Source organism: Aotus nancymaae, unplaced genomic scaffold (assembly GCF_030222135.1).
Source record: "Aotus nancymaae isolate 86718 unplaced genomic scaffold, 86718_ANA_hifiasm-v0.15.2.pri h1tg000016l, whole genome shotgun sequence".
NCBI lineage: Eukaryota > Metazoa > Chordata > Mammalia > Primates > Aotidae > Aotus > Aotus nancymaae.
The window spans coordinates 66,851,571-66,871,967 of NW_026988428.1; the positions used below are offsets into that span (position 1 = coordinate 66,851,571).

Here is a 20,397-nt window from a genome sequence, read left to right on the forward strand (position 1 = left end):
AAAGCAAATTATAGAGCAATATGTGAAGTATGGTCATAGTTGCCTAGGAAGGAACTTAGTTCTATCTATACGGAAAGAGTAGGGATTAAATATATTCCAAATAGTTAAGAGAGGTTTCCTTTGGAAAGGAGGTGGGGAATTGGGTTGGAAGTCAAAGGAAACTCCTAACATTTAGTTAATATACTTTAATGGTTTCAGCTTGTTTTTTTACCTGAACTGTGTTAATTTTGTAATTGGAATTAAATCAAAATGCATAGAAAAAGCTTTAGAAGAACTAAATAAATGGTGGTTTTGTTTTAGTTGTTAGACTGGGGAGGCTTTTGCCCTATCCTTACTTACCATTATTTTACTAAAGAACAAAATGGTAATGGAAGAAGACTACCCTTCTGCTAAATCCAACTGAAATGCTACTCCCTCAATGAAACATTTTCCTAATTCCTCAACTGAATGTGCCGCCTCCTCTCTTTGAACCCTCAAAGCACTTTACGTATCTTTTGTGGCATTTTCTCACTCTATCTCAGTGAATATTTCAGGTACCCAAGTATGAAGACAAGTATTTCATACCGGTCTTACTGCCCCTCTACATTAAAGTAACATGAAGCTACCATGGTAGAGAAGGAAATGGGATTTCAAGTCAGAAGGTCTGGGTGTTGCCTCCTGTTCTGAATATCTATCGCAGCCTGACAGATTAGCCCACACTAAGTTGCTTAAAGCAACAAGCATTTTATTTTATCTCATGATTTTTTTGGTCAGGAACTTGGGTAGAGCGGGGCTGGTTGATTATTCTGCTTTACGTGGTGTCTACTGGGGCCACTTGGTGGTAGCCAACTTGGAGGGAGGCTGGATGGAAAGGTTCAGGAAGGCTTTAGTTGCATGTCCACTGCTTGGCAGGGCAGCTGGAAGACTGGGCTCAGGTAAGTGTCTTTCCCTCACTGGGTACTCTCAGGGCACCTCTGTAGACTTTTTATGGTGTGACTTAGGGCTTCAAGGGATAAGGCAGACCAAGGCTGAGGCTGCCCATTTTCTAAAGCAGTGGTCCCCAATCTTTCTGGCATCAGGGATTGGTTTCATGGAAGACAATATTGCCATGGACCAAGGGTGTGGGTTGGTGGCAGGGATGGTTTCAGGATTAAACTGTTCCACTTCGGATCAACAAGCATTAGATTCTTATAAGGAGCATGCAACCTAGATCCCTCACATGAGCAGTTCACAGTAGGTTCATGCTCCTATGAGAGTCTGATGCCACCGCTGATCTGACAAGAGGCAGAGCTCAGGCGGTAATGCTTGCTCACCCACCACTCACCTCCTGTTGTGTGGTCCTGGTCCTAACAGACCATGGGCCAGTACCAGTCAGTCTGTGGCCCCGGGGATTGGGGACCCCTGTTCTAAAAGATGGAACTGGCATAGTGTCACTCCTGCTATACTCCACTGGTTAAGCATCCACAGAGCCCATACAGATTCAAAGGGGTTGGGAACAGAGATGCTACCTCTTAAAAGAATTTGTGTAAAAAATGTGTGGCCATCAATTTATCACAGCTTTGCTATGAGAAATACAGCGTCTGTGTCTCAATGACTCCATTTGCAAATTATAAAGACCAAAAACTATAATGTATGCAAAACATGCTATGCATTATAAAAAAGAACTGTAGGCATTATAAATATTAATAATTACCTTGGTACTAAATCTATGCCTTACTCATGAAATTGTTAATACTTTGAAAACAAACTCATTTAAACACAGATATTTCCTAAGAAAAACACAAAGAACGTGTTGCTGGATGATCACATAGAAGCGTGGTGCAGTTTCAGACTATAGACTTTGGATTAGGTTGACATGAGTAAAATCCAGGCTCTGTCACCCAGTTCCTATCTATTTGGACTTTGTTAATTCACTTCACCTCTCTGAGCCTTAATTGCCTCATCATGATATAGAAATAGTATTACCTACCCAGCAGGGTTGCTGTAAGCATTGGAGTTAATTTGTGTCAAGCACCTAGTAGGATCACATAGTAGGTCTGCAGTTTCTCTTAAGATGATATCAAGTCATGCAGAAAGTTTGGACTCCTCACTTACTTCTCTGCACTGCTCACCTCCATGAGCACAAAGGATTGAGAAGAGTCCAGAGTCCAGGTCCTCGGGGAAAGCATTGGGGAAAAGGGAAAGGCACTCCTTCCTGTTTCTCCCAGTCTCTTCCTCTCTCCAATGTTCACCTCTAGGAACCTGTATCCATGCAGATTTTGTGAAGCCATTCCTCTCTGCTGGAAGTGCCCCCCTTTTCAGACCTGTGGCTTTTCCTTTCATAGATGTACGAGATTAAAGCAGGAGGCAGCATTGCAAAGAAGTTCAGTGCGGTTCTGCAGAAGCTGAGCTCGCCCCTGCAGCCCCGAGTTCCAGAACACAGCAATAACAAGATGAAAAATCTCTCCTACCCATTCTCCAGGGAGAAGATGTACCTGTGAGTATTGAAGCTGGTGGAGCAAGGATGTGGGAGGGGATGGGAAGGAAAATTGAACATTGTTCTATGCCTCAGCCATGGGGCTCACAAAATGGGTGCCCCAGTGTCTGGTAGAGAGTAGGAAGCATGCTCTCATGGTGAAATTGTCCCTGTGCCTGCTTTTGAACTCTCTCCCCATGTGAGATTATTCCAAACAGCCCTGGGTGTTTGTCCAGTGGGAAATCTGCCATTTGGCCATTTTGCAAGATGGAGGACAAACCAGGCAGCAGCCAACAATAAACTTTGGAAGTCTGTGAGAAAGTGGTCAGACACCTGTGTATCTTCTGTAGGAAAACCTTCTGCCCAATTGCCAGCCTAATAGGGTTTCAACAGGATATGATAAACCAGAGAGAAGGTGGATGAAGCTTCTGGGTGTCTGGATCCCAGCTACCTACTTATACACTCATTGACTCTCAGCAGTCTTCTCCTGCCCCTGAACCCTGCCTGGGAAAACTGAATAAAAGCTCTTCACAGAGATAGTTACTTGGGAAACATTTGTAAGGGGGAGCCATGGCTGGGAAGTGGGAGATGCAGCCGCCAAGCATCAACTTTGCTTTAGGAGCTAATGAGAAAATAACCATCAAGGGTGGTGAAAAATGGAGCTGAGAAGGAAAGGCTGGGGCGGGGAAGAATGCAAGGAAGCATGCTCTCACAGTGACAGAAAGAAGGTCCTTCTCTTTTTAGGAGGTGGAAATTGTGGAGCAGTGTTTCTGCTGTCCATGACAGACCATCTCCTATCCATCTTTGCTGTGTTCGATATTATCCTACACACATGCATATGCTATTTCTTCTGCATGTATTTACCCTCTCATTGAGTCCTCATACCCCCTTGTGAGGTGGCCACCCAGATCTAATCTATCTAGCTCTATCTAGATCTATCTTCTATTATAGAGAGGAAACCAAAGTCTAGGTCTGTCCAGGGTCACACCGCCCTAAGTGGCTGAGCTGGGCCTTGCGTGATGGCTTGCTGCTCCTGTGCTGCTTCTCTGCGTCCCCATTCTGGGGCCTTCATTTATGCTGGTGCTGGCATCTGAATGGTCACCTCCTGTGCATCTCCATTTGTTTCACTTCTGCTATCCTTCAAGACTGGTTCATCCACAACTTCCTTTTGAAGGATATTCTGCTCTTCCCAACCAGGAGCACATGCTTCACCCTCTGAGCTTTCATAGCAATGGTCTGCATATTACCATCTTCTACTCTGCGTCAGTTACTTGGAGAAATGTACATCCCAGTGACTGGGACTTCTGGGGCGCTGGGAGCATATTTCCTTCCTTCATCAGTGCATCCTCTAGCTTGACAAACATGCCCCATGGGCTAGTTTCTGAGTGAAAGCTCAGTGTGTGAAGTTAAAAACAGACACAGCCCTTGCACAAGTAAGATTTTGCTATCTAACGAATGAGATGACAGTGACATTAAGTGAAATTTGAAGAATCAGAGTGATAATCCAACACCCTGAAATGATACTCTTTTTGTTTTATCCTTTTTACTTTGTTCATGCACTGGTATCTTTTTCACATACTTTCCATTTGGAAATTTATCATCATATAATATTTTTCTAATGTGGGGTAATCTTTTTCTATACACAAAGTTTTCATAATTATAAATTTCAATGGCTGCCATGATACTCTATTTTATTGATTTTGGCATTGCATCTTATTGCTATAATCTTTATTATAAATGCCTTTGCATTGTTTATGTTATTTTTTCTTTCCTTGTGTTGAATTTGTTCTGTAGAATAAATTTCTAGGATGAGTTTTTAGAATTCCTGGATCTAGAAGAGCATAAACATTGCGTCTGTGTGTGTGTGTGTGTGTGTGTGTGTGTGTGTGTGTGTGTGTATCTCATACATCTTGCTATGTTGCATTCCAAAGGTTTGCTGTGGGCCTTGGGTGGCAGTGGTCTCAGGGCAAGGGTAATGAAATGAATTTGCCATCTGCTCTCTCGGCGTCTCCAGGTACAACATCCAGGAAAAGGACACCTTCTTTGATAATGCCACCCGCAGCCGCATTGTAAGTAAATGGATGTACTGTGTTAGGAAAGAGGGTGGGGGAAGGGCTGAGTCCCTAGTTGGCAGGGCATTCTCGTACCCTCCCTGCCACCTCACACTGTTATTTGCTTGGAGTTGCCTGGCAACTGAGAAGACTACGCAAGAGCTTCCCGGTTTCCCAAATAACTGCCCTCACTCGTGGTTTGAGAGGAGCATCTTCTCTTTTTGAGTTCTCTATAAAGTTCTTCTTAGAATTAAAAAAAGCAGGGGCCAGGAGCGGTGGCTTACGCCTGTAATCCCAGCACTTTGGGAGGCCGAGGCAGGTGGATCATGAGGTCAAGAGATCGAGACCATCCTGGTCAACATGGTGAAACCCCGTCTCTACTAAAAGTACAAAAAATTAGCTGGGCATGGTGGTGCGTGCCTGTAATCACAGCTACTCAGGAGGTGGAGGCTGCGGTGAGCCGAGATCGTGCCATTGCACTCCAGCCTGGGTAACAAGAGAGAAACTCCGGCTCAAAAGAAAAAAAAAAAAAAAAAAAAAGCAGGGAATGTCATAGCTGGTGGAGGGGGGTTATTTAGGTGAACCCCTTAATTTACAATTGAGGAAACTGAGGCTCTGAGAAGCAATGCATTGAAAATAAATCATATAGATCATTAGTGTCATAGGACTAGAAATAGTCCTTCTGATTATTGGGTTACTGTGTTTCTTTTTGTATTTTCCCTTCTTTCAACTTCCCTGACAGAATCATGTGAATTTATATAACAAGGAATGCTAGTTAGGCAGTCTGCCCAAGGATAATATTACCAGCCCATTCACTAGAAAGCCAACACTTGGTCAGGTACATTGGCTCATGCCTATCATCCTGGTACTTTGGGAGGTCGAGGTGGGTGGATCATGATGAGGTCCGGAATTGAGACCATCCTGGCCAACATGATGAAACCCCATATCTACTAAAAATACAAAAAATTAACTTGGTGTGGTGGCAGGTACCTGTAACCCCAGCTAGCTGGGAGACTGAGGCAAGAGAGTTGCTTGAACCCAGGAGGTGGAGGTTGCAGTGAGCCAAGATTGTGCCTCTGCACTGCAGCCTGATGACAGAGCGGAATTCCATCTAAAAAAAAAAAAAAAAGAAAGCAAACACTCATGACCATAGCCCTTCTTTTACAGTCATTTTGCCTTTATGTCAAGTGTTTGAATCTTGTAGGATGATCAATTCTAATGAAAATCTGCATATGACCTGTGTTTCTGTGGCCCTGCATGGTCTATAGAACATCTCCATTCACCGATCGGTTCTCTATCACCCTAGAGGTCACTTAGCCTATGGACAGAAGAGAGAAAGAGGGGCCCAAGGAATGCCAGAAACACACACATGCCTACATGGGAAGCATGGAAGTGCATTTCCATTGATTCTTACAAAAGAACTGAAGTTTCCACAGGAGGAATAAGGGTTAGATACCTGAAAGGACCTCCCAGCTAATAGGGTGGTAAGAAAATATATGAATACGAAGGGACAGGTGACTAGAGGAGGCTAGGATATTTCCCAGGCACCCTGCAAACATGGCATTAACTCTTATTTGCAAGACGGGCAAGGAAATCTCAGATACCTTAGCCTAGTGTTTTAGGCAGAATTAAAACAGGCATAAGATTTCTTTTTTCTTCCAATGGAAAGAGATATTAATGTCCCATTTTGTTGGTTGATGCTATTACAAGCCAATTAAATGTCACTGTGGCTTGGGTCCCATGACTGTGGGGGAGTTATAGGGTATTGTGGAGATTGCCTGATAATTGCAAAGTGCTGGTAAAATAATACAATGCCATATAAATGCTGTTCTTAATTACTATTGCTGTTGAATTACTGCACTATATTAGGAGCAGAATTAAACTCTTGGGCCCTGTAGTTATTTATTAAGGCTGTGGCTATGGGAGTATAAATAATGATGGAATAACACATCTTCTAGCATTCATCTCTCTTTCTGGAAGCATCTTCCTTCCTTTCCTCAATCCACCCCACACTGAGAACAGGGGAAAAGAGCCTTGAGTTTTTTCCTGGGGTCTACTCTGCCCTGGACTTTGGTTGGAGGACCTCACCTACATCTATGGATGTCTTCCTTGTGCCTGCTTCTTTGTGGGTGTCTGAGCACCTCAGCTGTTTGTTGCAAAGCAGACTTCATTACTGGGCATCTCTTTATAGCCTGGCATAGGCTTGGGACTCAGGAAGTCACTAGTTGGCCAACAGGTTTACAAGGACCCACCTTTGTCCCTCCCTGATTCTTTTGTGGGAAGCACCCCTTTCCTCCTATGTAAGAAACAGAGTCCCCTGAAGACCCCATAGGCCAGGGGATTCTGTAGGCTGTTTTGGGCATGTGGAGCTTCAGGCAGGCGAAGCTACTGAGTCAGCAGCTGCTGTGTGCCTAGTATTGTGCTCTAAGACATGAATCTTCAAGGAAGTGTATGATGTGCTCTGATCAGGGAGGCAAGATGAGGACCCAGGGAAAAAACGGAGAAATAAAGACATCAGTGACAACATATAGTTAGCCCCTTTGCCTTTTGAGCACTTTCCTGTTCACAGTCTGGCTGGCCTCACCACAGCTCCGTGAGATGACCCATTACAGACCCAAGCTGACCCTCCTGACATTTGCTCAGGACCTTCTGCACCTACCTCCACATCCAGAGCTTTCTGCTGCCACACTGGCTTTCCCTGTCAGCCTGGCTCCAGGCTGGGAGAGGGGGCCTGCCCCTCCCCGGGACCCTCCAGGCAGAACCCCCTCCAGGAAGGGCGTCAGACACTGCCCCTACCCCACAGACCCAGGGCTTCCTCCGGGCCCTCCCGAGGCTTTGTGATCTGGGCTGGGCTCCTCTGTTTTCCTCACTTCCTGTAACTGCAGTCCATTTCTAGCCTTTTATTCATTTGTTTTTTTCAGGGTGGGGTGAAGGGGCAGGGGATGTGTGTGCCGGGGATGTGTGCGCGGGGCTTACATCCCTTGTTTCCTCCAAGTCTTCAAGTCTGAGCGGGGTTGATGCACGGTCCAAGAACCAGGCACATGCTTGGCTTCCCCTCACTCCAAATGGGACCAGGCGCCTCCCACTCCTGCCCGGCAGTGGTGAGGGTGACGCACGGTGCTGGGGGGACAAGGCGCTCACGGCTCTGCTGTCGTCCCCTTTTAGGTGCACGAGATCCTGAAGCGCACAGTCTGCTCCAGAGCCAACAACATGATGGGTAAGAACCCCTTCCCCAGCCCTTGGGCCTGGTGCTGATGGCTCCCGCCCTGTGCTTTCAACAGCTCACTTGGTGGGCAGCAAAGAACAAAACAAACAAATGTCCCCCACGGAGAGGCTGCTTTAGCTTAGGCTGAGAAGCCTGCCTTGGCCCCAGGGGGTCCCATTTCTCAGTGGGGCTGCTCCCAGGCTGTTGTAACTTCTCCCAGGCCTTGGTCGCAGGTCTCTGGCTTCCTCCTTCCCTTTTTCCTGTACCTCCCACACCTGCCACTTTATCTGGATAACTTTGTGGCTCCTCTGTTTTTCACCATTTCCAACAGTTTTTAATAATCACCCCAAACACGGTGAGTTCTTAGGTTTTTTTTTTTTTTTGCAAGAAGAAAAGCATTTTAGAGATCCTTTAACCCAACCTCCTCATACTATGTAAGAAGAGATGAACCCCCAGAGAGGGTGCATGACTGGCCTAAGCCCACGCAGCACGTGATGTCTGAGTGAGCCTCTTCTAAGCTTAGCACTCTTCTCACCATATCTGGCTGAATCTGTTTGCCTTGTGATTTGTTTCTTAAATATTAGAGTAATTGTCTTGGAAGCATTTGGGATCAAGTATAAGGCAGGCAGTGTAAGGCAGGCAGTCCAGATCCTGATAGATTGTGTAGAAGACATCTGTGATGCCCCAGGTACAATGTGAGCTGTGCCCATAACCCCGGTGAGATTACATTTTGAAAAAAATGTGCCAGAACGTCACACACAAACATCTTTTGCACAGGAGTCAGACTGGCATGTTGAACCCTCATTCCCAAGGTGCTACCATCTCCAAGCGACTTCTGACAGCTTTGGGAGAGCTGCCTTCAGAATGCGCTCTGGGATGGAAAATCTTTGGCTTTTGAGGCAGCTTTGGGTTGAAAAGAGTTCAGAGTCATTTGGAGTCAGGTCTACTGAATAGAGGCGGTGATTCGGCTCAGGAATGACAACGATAATGATGATGATAGCTAGCTAATATTTGGGAGTGTATTGTGGGACTCGTAAGCTGCCTGAGTACCCAGGGCACAGTGCTGGAGAAGGAATCACAGTGGTTTTAAGCCATGACAGTCTTTTTATAATAGCGCTTAACCTCTCAACAGGGCAGCTATGTTTGCTTAAATTTGCTTTGATATATTCATCTTGCTACAAGATTCCAAACAACAATGCACTTTTTAAAAATCAGCTCTTCCATGTCATGTTAGCTGTCTGGAACTTGGTGCTGATGAGGCGAGGCTGAGTAAGCGGGTGAGAGAAATAGCCCAGCACAGTCTCATGGAATGGACTGAAGCCCTCTCTCTCTGAGCAGCTGGTTTGTCCCAAGAACAACCAGATGTGTCAAGAGATTTTTAAAATGTATTTTTTAAATTTCCTCAGAGCCTTTATCAAATTTCCTGAATTTATCGTCACTTCTTGACCAACTTACTTCTCAATTTCATTAACTTGACTTCTGCCCTTTCACACTGTCCTCAAGTTGACCAAAGTTGCTCCCTCAGACTTCTCACCTCTGGTATTAGTCAGGGTTCTCTAGAGGAACAGACTAATAGGAGATATATATGTATATATCCCAAAAACCCAGATAAATAATATACATTTACACATATATACATACACACACACACATATATATGTCAAAGGGGAGTTTATTAAGTATTAATCACATGATCACAGGGTCCCACAATAGGCCGTTTGTAAGCTCAGAAGCAAGGAAAGCCAGTTCGGGTCCCAAAACTGAAGAACTTGGAGTCCGATGTTTGAGAGCAGGAGGGGTCTAGCACGGGAGACCGATGTAGGCTGTGAGGCTAAGTCAGTCTAGTCTTTTCATGTTTTTCTGCCTGCTTTATATTCCAGCCACACTGGCAGCTGATTAAATGGTGCCCACCTAGATTGAGGGTGGGTCTGCCTCTCCCAGCCCACTGACTCAAATGTTCATCTCCTTTGGCAACATCCTCACAGACATACCCAGGAACAATACTTTGCATCCTTCAATCCAATCAAGTCGACACTCATTATTAACCATCACAAGTCCACTCGTTTCAGCTTGAATCCATACACATCTCCTGAGATCATACATAATCTTCAAATACAGACAATAAAGAGGTCATAATTACACCTAACATAATACAGCTATCCTTCGTACACCCAGAAATGCACCAATCTGCAATCCAAATGCTGTTACATAAAGTTGACAGTACTTAAATGCTGATAGGAAGTTAATAAATCTTATGTCCCATGATAAAGGAAAAAGGAAATAAAATGAAGATATTTTCATAGTGCAAGTGTATACATGGGCAAACATGTTTTTAACAAAAGAAAGAGGAAATACTCATGACAATTACAGTCCTCATTTCTGCAGCTGGTCATGTGGTGGTAGCTGGTATTGATGACCACCTTCTTTCACTACCCACTTTGTATCCCCTTTGCCTTCAGCAAGCACCTCACCAGGTTTTTTTCCTGGTGCAGTGACCCCAACCATTCCTGAGGGGTCTGGGCCATTTGTAGTCCTACCTGGATTGGGCTGTTGTATTTTCCCATTGACCTTAATCACAGGACATGGTAATACTAAGAGATGCCTTAATAGATGTCCTGCATTCTCTTCCTTACCTCTGTTGTGGAGTAGTAGACTAATTTCATCCTGACAGTCTGGGTCAATCACCCCAGCCAACACTGTAACTCTCTTCTTAGCCTGTTGACTTAAAGGTAGGAGGAGCTCAGTGTGTTCAGGTGGATATGTTAACTTACAGTTTAATGAAATCATTGTTGTGTCTCCTGGTGGCAGCATTTGTCCCTCTGAAACTAAGACCTGTAGGCCAGCAGAATGTAATGTCGTGGGAACAGGAAACAGAAATTTTGCTAGTGGATCACTAGGGGTGATGGTGAGTTGTGCCACTTCCACTTCGATACCTTGATTCCTGGACCCGTGAATCCTGGCTATGGGAGAAACAGTACCATATATTGGATGCTGATTCAAAGCATACATAGCTTTCTGGAGAACTTTGCCAGAAGTTCTGTCCACTGGGAAAATTTTCCTTCACCACTGTCCTTCAGGGATGTCCTAGAAAGGGGCTGTAGTGCTTCAGCTGTCCACTTTTGGGTGGTGCCCATATATCATGCAGAACCATCTGTGAACCAGGCCCTAGTCTTCTCTTCCTCTGTCAACTGACCATAGGGAACTCCCCATGAGGCCACTGGTGCAGGCTGGGAAGAGAAGGCAGGGTGGCAGGAGTGGAGACCACTTCCTCATGTAACTTACCTGTACCTTCAGGACCTGCTTGAGTTCGATCACACTTCAAACCGATGATGGAATGCTGCTGTGTATGACCCACTTTATGGCTAGATGGGTCAGAAAGCACCCAGTTTATGGCAAGCAGTTCAGGTCACATGGTGACTTGATGACCCATAGTCAAATGTTCAGTTTCCACCAAAGCCCAGTAACAGGCCAAGAGCTGTCTCTCAGAAAGAGAGTAGTTATCTGCAGAAGATGGCAGAACCTTGCTCCAAAATCCTAGAGGCCTGTGCTGTGTCTCAACTGCTGAAGACTCCAAACAGTATTCCTATCAGCCACTGGCACCTCAAGCACTATTGGATCTGGTGGGTCATGTGGCCCAAGTGGCAGACAGCTTGCACAGCAGCCTGGACCTGTTACAGAACCTCCTCCTGTTCTGGACCCCGCTCAAAACCGGCAGCCTTTTGGGTCACTTGATAAATGGCCTGAAGTAACACACCCAAATGAGAAATGTGTTGCTTCCAAAATCCAAATAGGCCCACTAGGCATTGTGCTTCTTTCTTGGTTGTAGGAGGGGCTAAATGCAGCAGCTTATCCTTCACCTTAGAAGGAATATCTTGACAGGCCCCACACTACTGGACCCCTAGAAATTTTACTGAGGTAGAAGGTTCCTCAATTTTAGTCAGATTTATTTCCCGTCCTTTGGCATGCAAATGTCTCAAAAACAAGTCCAGTGTGTTTGCTACTTCTTGCTCACTGGATCCAATCAGCATACTGTGATCAATATAATGGATCAGTGTGATATCTTGTGGGAGCCAAAAGCGATGAAGATCTCTCCAAATAAGATTATGACACAAAGCCGGAGAGTTGATATACCCCTGAGGACAGTAAGAATATATTAATGGCCTTGCCTGCTGAAGGCAGATTGCTTCTGGTGGGCCTTATGAACAGGAATGGAGAAAAAGGTATTTGCCAAGTCAGTGGCTGCATATCAGGTACCAAGAAATGTGTTAATTTGCTCAAGCAATAAAACCACATCTGGTACAGCAGCTGCCATTGAAGTCACCACTTGGTTAAGCTTACAGTAATCCACTGTCATTCTCCAAGATCCATCTGTCTCCTGCACAGGCCAAATGGGAAAGTCGAATGGGGATGTAGTGGGAATCACCATCCCTGTGTCTTTCAAGTCCTTGATGGTGGCAATAATCTCTGCAGTCCCTCCAAGGATGCGATATTGTTTTTGATTTACTCTTTTTCTAGGTAGAGGCAGTTCTAATGGCTTCCATTTAGCTTTTACCATCATAATGCCCCCACTCTACCAGACAGGGAGCCAATGTGGGGGTTCTGCCAGCTTCTAAGTATGTCTATGCCAATTATGCATTCTGGCACTGAGGAAATGACCACAGAATGAGTCCGGGGACCAACTGGACCCACTGTAAGTCAGACCTGACCTAAAACTCCATCAATTACCTGACCTCCATAAGCCCCTACTTTAACTGGAGGATCACAGTGACATTTTGGGTCCCCTGGAATCAATGTCAGCTCAGAGCCAGTGTCCAGTAGTCCCTGAAATGTCTGATCATTTCCCTTTCCCCAGTGCACAATTACCCTGATAAAGGCTTGAGGTCTCCTTGGGTAAGGATGGGAGAAAGATTAACAGCAAAAATTGTGAGTAGTATAGTGGGGTCCTTCCTCAAGGGGACCTGGCCTCCCCTTCAGTCAAGGGGTTCTGGGTCTATAAACTGGCTTAAGTCTGGAAATTGATTGAGGGGTCATGATTCTCTGTTTTTATAATTCAAATTATAAAGTTCAAATTAGTCTCTTGTCCATTCAACCTAGAAGTTTTCTTCTTATATAAATTAAATAGGAATGCAGTAGACTTCCTATCAATTTTACTTTTAGGAACACCATGATTAATTAGCCAATGCCAGAGCTCTACACGAGTCAGACTATTCTGATTGCTGCTTTACCTCTGCTGTCCATTATGGTAGCTACGCCCACCTTGCCTTTGATGGTTGAGTGCTGCCACTTGGCCCCTGCCACCTCAGGATCCACTTATTCCCATTGTATTTAAAATTTATAGTTGAGTGACTGTGGTTCCCACTGTTAGATGTGACATACAGAGAAGAGCAATTACAGGGCCCTTCAAAGATCCAGGTGCTGACCTCACAAATCTATTTCACAAGGCATTGGTCAAGGGTATATTTCTGTACTTCCCAGCTGGGATGAGTAAGTCTAAAGTGACTAATCCACTCCACCATCCCAATCTCCCTAAGCCTTTGGATCCCTTCCTCTACATTAAACCAAGGGAGATCAGGCATTTTCAGCTCACTACAGTGGGCCATGTTTTAATCCATATTTCAGCTAACCAAGCAAATAAACTATTAACTCCCTGAGCTGCAACATTAAATGCAGAGTCTCTACTTAGTGGGCCCAAATCAATAAATTGAGCCTGATCCAACTCAATGTTCCTTCCACCATTATCCCACATCCTTAATATCCATTCCCATGCCTATTATCCAGATGCCTGTTTATATAAATTAGAAAACTCCAGTAGTTCTTTTTGAGTGTAGTGTACCTCCTTATGGGTCACACTCTTAACCTCACCTCTAGGGACCCACCGGGACTTTAGTTACAGGTCTAGCAGCAAATAGTAGGGTTGGGGGTGGCTCCTGAGGAGAATCAAAATTATCTTGCCTGGCAATTGCCTTAGGGGAGGCCATCACTGTTGACTCATTCTTTCCCAATCAATGCCCTCACTTTAACAGTAGACACCTGGTGAGGCTGTGAATGCACCTTTCATTGCAGGTCAGCCACTTGCATGATAAGAGCTTGTTTCTTCTTCCACAATTTCAGCTCTCTTTCTCTACAGGACGCAAGACTCTCACTCAGGGCAATCTTAGCATATTTGAGGCTCAGTATCTGCTTCTGAAGCTGGGAGTGAGAGTTCCTGGGTTTCATCATTTCCTTTCATCACGTTGTCCACTGAACTTAGGAGCAACCGACCAGCTTCATTATGTTCCTTGGTTCTCCACATATAGTCAAAGGTATTATGTACAGAGTCGCTAAACTCCTTGCCTCTCACAAGTGGTGAATCAGGAGTGGCAAATGCATTTATTTTGCATAACTCTCTAAACAGTTCATGCCAAGGACTGTCAGTGTTCTCTATACTATTAGAAGTAGAGTCCTTAGCATTTTGGGGTCTAATTATATTAAGCATCCAATTCCAGAAACACCAATGAAAGAACTCCATTCTTAATATTCTTTTCCTTTAGAACTACTCTGGTATCAAAATCTGTATTAGTCAGTGTTCTCTAGAGGGACAGAACTAATAGGATATATATATGTGTGTGTGTGTGTGTATATATATATATATGAGTTTATTAAGTATTAACTCACATGATCACATGGTCTCACAAGCTGAGGAGAAAGGAAAGCCAGTCTGAGTCTCAAAACTGAAGAACCTGGAGCCCGATGTTTGAGGGCAGGAAGGGTCCAGCACGGGAGAACGATGTAGGCCAGTCTCGTCTTTTCACATTTTTCTGCCTGCTTTATATTGTAGCCACACTGGCAACTGATTAGATTGTGCCCATCCAGATTAAGGGTGGGTCTGCCTCTCCCAGCCCACTAACTCAAATGTTAATCTCCTTTGGCAACGCTTCACACACACACTCAGGATCAATACTTTGCATCCTTTGATCCATTCATGTTGACACTCAGTATTAACTATCACACCTTCCATAGTTAATGTTTTTTTTCTTCTCAGGCTTCATCTTCCATAACTTCCTACATTCTTCCAAGCCTTCTTTACTGCACCTGCATCTTCTGATATTTGTTGGAAGGTGCTGTTGACCTACTCAACTGCTGTCCTTCTGTTTGTCCCTCATGTGACACATTTTATTTGATTTCTCTTTATTCTTCCACATTTTAGATGTTGTCAACTTCCAAGTTCCTTTGGCTTTTGGACTCTCTGTTTCCTCTATATGGATGACTTGCAACCATCTATTTTTGCTTCTGATTCACCAATTGCAGCCCTGCCTTTCCAACTGCTGGATGGATACCTCCACTTAGATGTTCACCAGAACCTCAAAATCAGCATGTCCACTTGTCTCTCTCTCTCTCTCTCTCTCTCTCGCTCCTCTTCCTGTTGATGTGACCGCTATCTTCTCTGTCTTTGCTCATGCTGTTTCCTTTGCCTGAATGTCCTGTCTATGTTTTTCCCCAATCTCAGTGATGCCCATCCTCAGATCAAGCATCACTGTCTTCCAGATTCTCCCTTGAAGCCCTTTCCTTGGAACTTTTATCAAACTGAATCTCTTTCTTGTTTTCTATACCTATGGCTTAGATTCCTAAGGCAATGGGTCCTTCTGAGTCATCGTTTATGCCCCAGTGCACCTCTCCGCCTGTCTCACACATTCTACTCAGTTGATTTGATTGAGTGGATAAATTTAAAAATGCCTAGCCTGCTGGTCCCACAGCAGTTGCTGGTCAGTTTCTGACTATGTGTGTTCATGGACAAATGACTTAACCTCTCTGCATCTCGGTTTACTTTTATATGAAGTGGGGATAATAATATCTGTCTTTCAGAGTTTTTGTAAAGATTAAATAAGCAACTCTTAGCTTGTTTTGTAAAACTGGAAAGTCTCAAAACCAAAAGTTTATTTTGGGGGACAATCCTCAGGTTGTTGAAAGACCACTAGAGACTAGAGGGCCTCTGTTTTAACACTGAAGTTTTTTACTGTGTTTGTGAGAATATGAGGGTTTTTGGTGATGTCTCAAAGTCAAATGTCAGGATTTTGTTGTTGTTGAGTTGCGTTTATAAATTTTTCTTTGCTTTTTGACATTCAAAAAACATTTAATGAACACCTGCTATGTGTCAAATGATGTTATAGAAACGGAGGGATGCCAAGCTGAATTTAGCATAATTTCTACCCTTGAGGGGCTCTTAGTTTAGCCATGCAGACAGACGTGGAGACAGATTGTGATGAGGCAATGTGGTAGGTGCTATAACAGAGACACATACAGAGTGCAGTTGGAACACAGGGGAGGAGGCAATTAATGTCCATGTATATGTCTCTATATGTCTAAGTATCAATATAAATCATTGCTCCCAGGAAAGTTAGGTATGTCAGGAGTGATCATCTCCAATTACAGATGGGCACAAAGAGGAGACGTGACTTGTCCAGGGTTGCATCTTGAGTCAGAACTGAGTCTGGAACTTGGGTACCCTTGCTGTAATCTTATTTCTACTACCTTTGGGATGCTACTGACTAGGAGTGGAGTTAGGCTGAGTCTTTAGAGTCTGTTAATTTCACAGGAGCCACTGAGGACTTACTAGCTTTGTAACAAGGGACATGTGACTGAACTTCATCTCTGCTTCTCAGCAGAGGAGAACCCCAAAGGTCAGCTTTCTAGTGGGTTGACTTCTGCCTATGAAGATGAAGTGTCCTCTAAGCTCTTTGGCCAATTTACCAATCTTATTTAGAATTTTAAAAAAATGAGGAACGTGATAACTCCATGAGACCTCAAGATAATATGGAGCCCTGAGCCACAGGGTAAATTTAGATTTTATTGCCTTTCTTTCTAGCTTATAAGGGATGGAGGACAAGCATGAGTGACTAGAATCAGCTTCTATTCCTCCAGAAGATTGTTTCCCCATTAAAAAAAGTGAGAGAGAAAAAGGGAGACTAGGACTGGATTCGGAATTGTAGGTGTTTTCATTGATCCTTCACCCTCGAGATTATCTTTTTTTTTTTTATCGTATTTTAGGTTTTGGGGTACATGTGAAGAACATGCAAACTTGTTGCATAGGTACACATGTGGCAGTGTGATTTGCTGCCTTCCTCCCCTTCACCTATATCTGGCATTTCTCCCCATGCTATCTCTCGCCACCTCCCCACCCCTGGCTGTCCCTCCCCTATATCCCCCCAACAGACCCCAATGTGTAGTGCTCCCCCACTGTGTCCATGTGTTCTCATTGTTCAACACCTGCCTATGAGTGAGAACATGCAGTGTTTGATTTTCTGTTCTTGTGTCAGTTTGCTGAGAATGATGGTTTCCAGGTTCATCCATGTCCCTAAAAAGGACGCGAACTCATCGTTTTTGATGGCTGCATAGTATTCCATGGTGTATATGTGCCACATTTTCCCTGTCCAGTCTATCATCGATGGGCATTTGGGTTGGTTCCAGGTCTTTGCTATTGTAAACTGTGCTGCAATGAACATTTTATATGGTCATTTCTTTTGCAACCAACTTACAAAGCTTTATTCCCTTTGCCATTGTACCCAATTTAAATATTAGAAAATGGAAAAGATACTAAAGATAGTAACTCAGAAACATTCCTGTTGATCTGGTAATGTCACTGTTTTCTTTGTAGACAATACATCTTTATTGAATGCCTACTTTTGCAAAGCTTTAACCTATATACAAGTAGTATTTATTGATATATTTGTATCCTTGCCTTGTTCCACAAAATTTCTGGGTTGGCTTACAGGAAAAACAATAATACAACATAGTATAAAAATAAATTGAAAAATAAGAACCAGATAAAATAAATTGAAATAGAATGTCAAAACTAGGAGGAAGAAAATAGAACACATATTAAAACTAAAATGTCCTCTAGTTTCTGCAGTTAAGCTGCAGATTTAACCTTGAACCAAAGTGAAAGGGAAATATGGTCACGGGTGTAGCTCTTGCTGTCTACAGCAATATCTTTCGTACAGACATCTTTCTAAAATCGATCACACAATTCCCTGTTTGCTTATGTAGAACATGTCTACATATATTCTCCACATAAAAGCATATGGAACATTTTCTGGATGATTCAAGATCATCATTAAGGACATAACGATTGTCATGTTCTCTCAAGACTTATCAAAGCATTATTAGGATTGTTTGCCCCACAGTGCTCTGGTTTTGTGAATTCTTGACTCTGGTAACTTCCTTCCCTGAGTTTTGCTGTCTCAGTTTTGCTTTGCAGTTTGAGAGACAGAAAAATAAGCTCATTAGTGTTTTGGGTAAAGAGAGTGTAAAATGCATGGTAGGAGGGTCTGAAGGATTCTGCTGCGGAAAAGGGACATCACATCAGAAAGTAGGTTTAATGAGATCTACTTTAGCTGCTTATTTATTTTTTTGTTTCTGAGTTTTCTGTTGTGAGAGCTGAGATAACCAGATAAGAGGCCTCTTACACATGAGGTGTTACTGTTACCAAAGTAATAGGACTCCTTGCATGCGTGCAGTTGTATGTTTTTCAAAACACTTTAACACTCGTTATCTCATTAGATCCTTTAAACTGCTGTGCAAAGTAGCTTCAGCAGTTATTAATTAACTTCACAACAGATTAACTGGCACACTCCCAGTTAGAACTTTGGAGTTGGATATAGAACTTGGGTTTCTTGGCCTTCATCATTGTTTTTAAACTCATTTAATTAGTAAATGGATAAAGTTATTGGAAAAAGTTTCCCAGAAGATGTGGAAGTTGAGCCCTTCCCAGTGTAACATCCATTCACTCATTTGACACATGTTTACTGAGCACCTACTATGCGACATTAGTGTTCTGGACCTGGGGAATGGAGTAGTGAATCCAATAGACACAAATTCCTGCCCTTAAGGGGCTTATGGTCTAGTTATAGAAGACAGAAAATAAACAAGAAGTGACTACAATGGATAAGATGTCATGTAGGGATAACGGTCAGGAGAAAGAATGAAGCAAACTAAGGGGATGAAAATGAAGTGAGAGTGAGAAGGTGTTTTAAATAGAGTAGTCAGAGAAGGCCTTCCTGATGTAATATTTGAGGAAAACAGGGAGCAAGCCACATGTCTGTGAGAAGACAGATACATGCAAGGAAAGCAAATAATACAGAAGACATGGTGGGAGCAATTCCAGAGAATCAGTTAGGGTCCCCATAGGAACAAACAGCATACCCCAATTAGGGTAATCCAAGGTGGGCATGTGTACAGAGAAACTGTTTACAAAGGGATAGACAGGGAGTTGGGGAATGCCAGGGACGGCGTTGTAACCTGGAGTTAACAATAGTACAACTCTTACCATCCCTAGATCCGCGGAGAGAAGATCACTGCAACATGGAATTGGGTAGAGGAGGTGGCCTTGAGCACTTGACTATTTAGCCAGAAGGCCAGGGATCTCAATACTGCTGATGGCAGTAGGAAGCCAGAGAGCACAGCAGCCTGTTCATGGCAGATAGTGGAGAGTAGAGAGTGTGTCTGGAACAGGAAGATGGAGGATAGGCACATGCCTGGCAAGGCTGGAGAAGTGGGCGCCAGTTCCAGCTCTGGGATGAAAAAGTTGTAAAACTTCGGTCAAGCCATGTTCCCTGTCTGAGTCTGTTCCTCCCCTCATAAAACAAATGGGGCCTCTCAGTGCTCTCTAAGCTTCTTTCTGGCTCTAACATTTCCCAGACTCTGTGATTCAAAGGAGCCACATGATCTCCTGTACATATGAGCCAATGAGGCCCAGGGAGGGGACTAGCTTTCCTGAAAGTTCACAGAGAGCGGGTACCAGGGCTGTGGCCAGGATTTGGGGTTACGTGATGTCCTTGGGCCTCAGAGAGGTTGAGAGCAGACAATTATAGCGAAAGAGAAGATGAGGACAAGGAGCATCCAGAGCAATTGGTGAGGCTGCTTGGAAAAAGTTTGTAGTCCTATAGCAATTCTTTGCACGTGATTATGGGCGACGTTGCTCAGGTGTGGTTGCAGGCAATTGGCATCAGAATCACCTGGCGTGCTTGCTAGAACCCTGGCAGTCCAGGTCCTATGCCACATTTGCTGAATCAGAATCTGCAGGGGGAAGGTCCAAATACCTGAATTTTTAATAATCTACCCAAGTAATTTTTAGGAACGCTAGAGTGAACAAAAGAGAAAGATAAAAATAAAGATAGGGTGCACTGTTGTAGGCTTATTGCAATGTTCTCTGTCTCCTGCCTCTTGGGGATTTGATCACTGGGGTTCTGACCACCCAAAGATGACCAAGTCTATCTGTGAAGGGCCTAATTTTTATTTTTCTAATATTATATGAACATTTGGCATTCAGTCCCTTTTAATGTCCTAGCCACCAGCTAGGTCTCTGGAACTTCTTTCCTTTTTTCTCCTTTTCTTCCATCCCTCCCTCCCTCCCTCCTTTCTTTCTCTTTCTTTCTTTCTCTTTCTTTCTTTTCCTTCCTTCCTTCTTTCTCTCCATCTCTCGCTCCCTCCTTTCCTTCCTCTCCTTTTTTCTTTCCCCTGCCCTTCCCTCCCCTCTCCTTCCCTCCCCTCCCCTTCCCTGCCGTGTGCTATTTTCTTTGCCCTTCCCTTCCCTCCTTTCCCCTCCCTTACTCTCCCCTTCCTTTCTCTTTCTCTTTTTTTGGGGGTGGTGTTTAAAATTAGTATACAAAGACAAAGCAGGAGGAGTTGACCTTGGAAATGTATGGGTGGACTAATGATCAAACGCTTAACTT

General features: G+C 43.9%; 1 protein-coding gene across 3 annotated transcripts in view; it reads left to right on the forward strand.

Moving 5' to 3' along the window:
• Nucleotides 1-20,397, forward strand: part of ANO2 (anoctamin 2) — a 367,122-nt gene that overhangs the window by 99,915 nt on the left and 246,810 nt on the right. For all 3 annotated transcript variants that reach the window (XM_064377517.1, XM_012455921.2, XM_064377518.1), the window contains 3 exons: nucleotides 2,304-2,455; nucleotides 4,449-4,503; nucleotides 7,651-7,702. In XM_064377517.1, coding sequence (XP_064233587.1) covers nucleotides 2,304-2,455; nucleotides 4,449-4,503; nucleotides 7,651-7,702 — 259 coding nt within the window. The remainder of the gene's footprint in view (nucleotides 1-2,303; nucleotides 2,456-4,448; nucleotides 4,504-7,650; nucleotides 7,703-20,397) is intronic.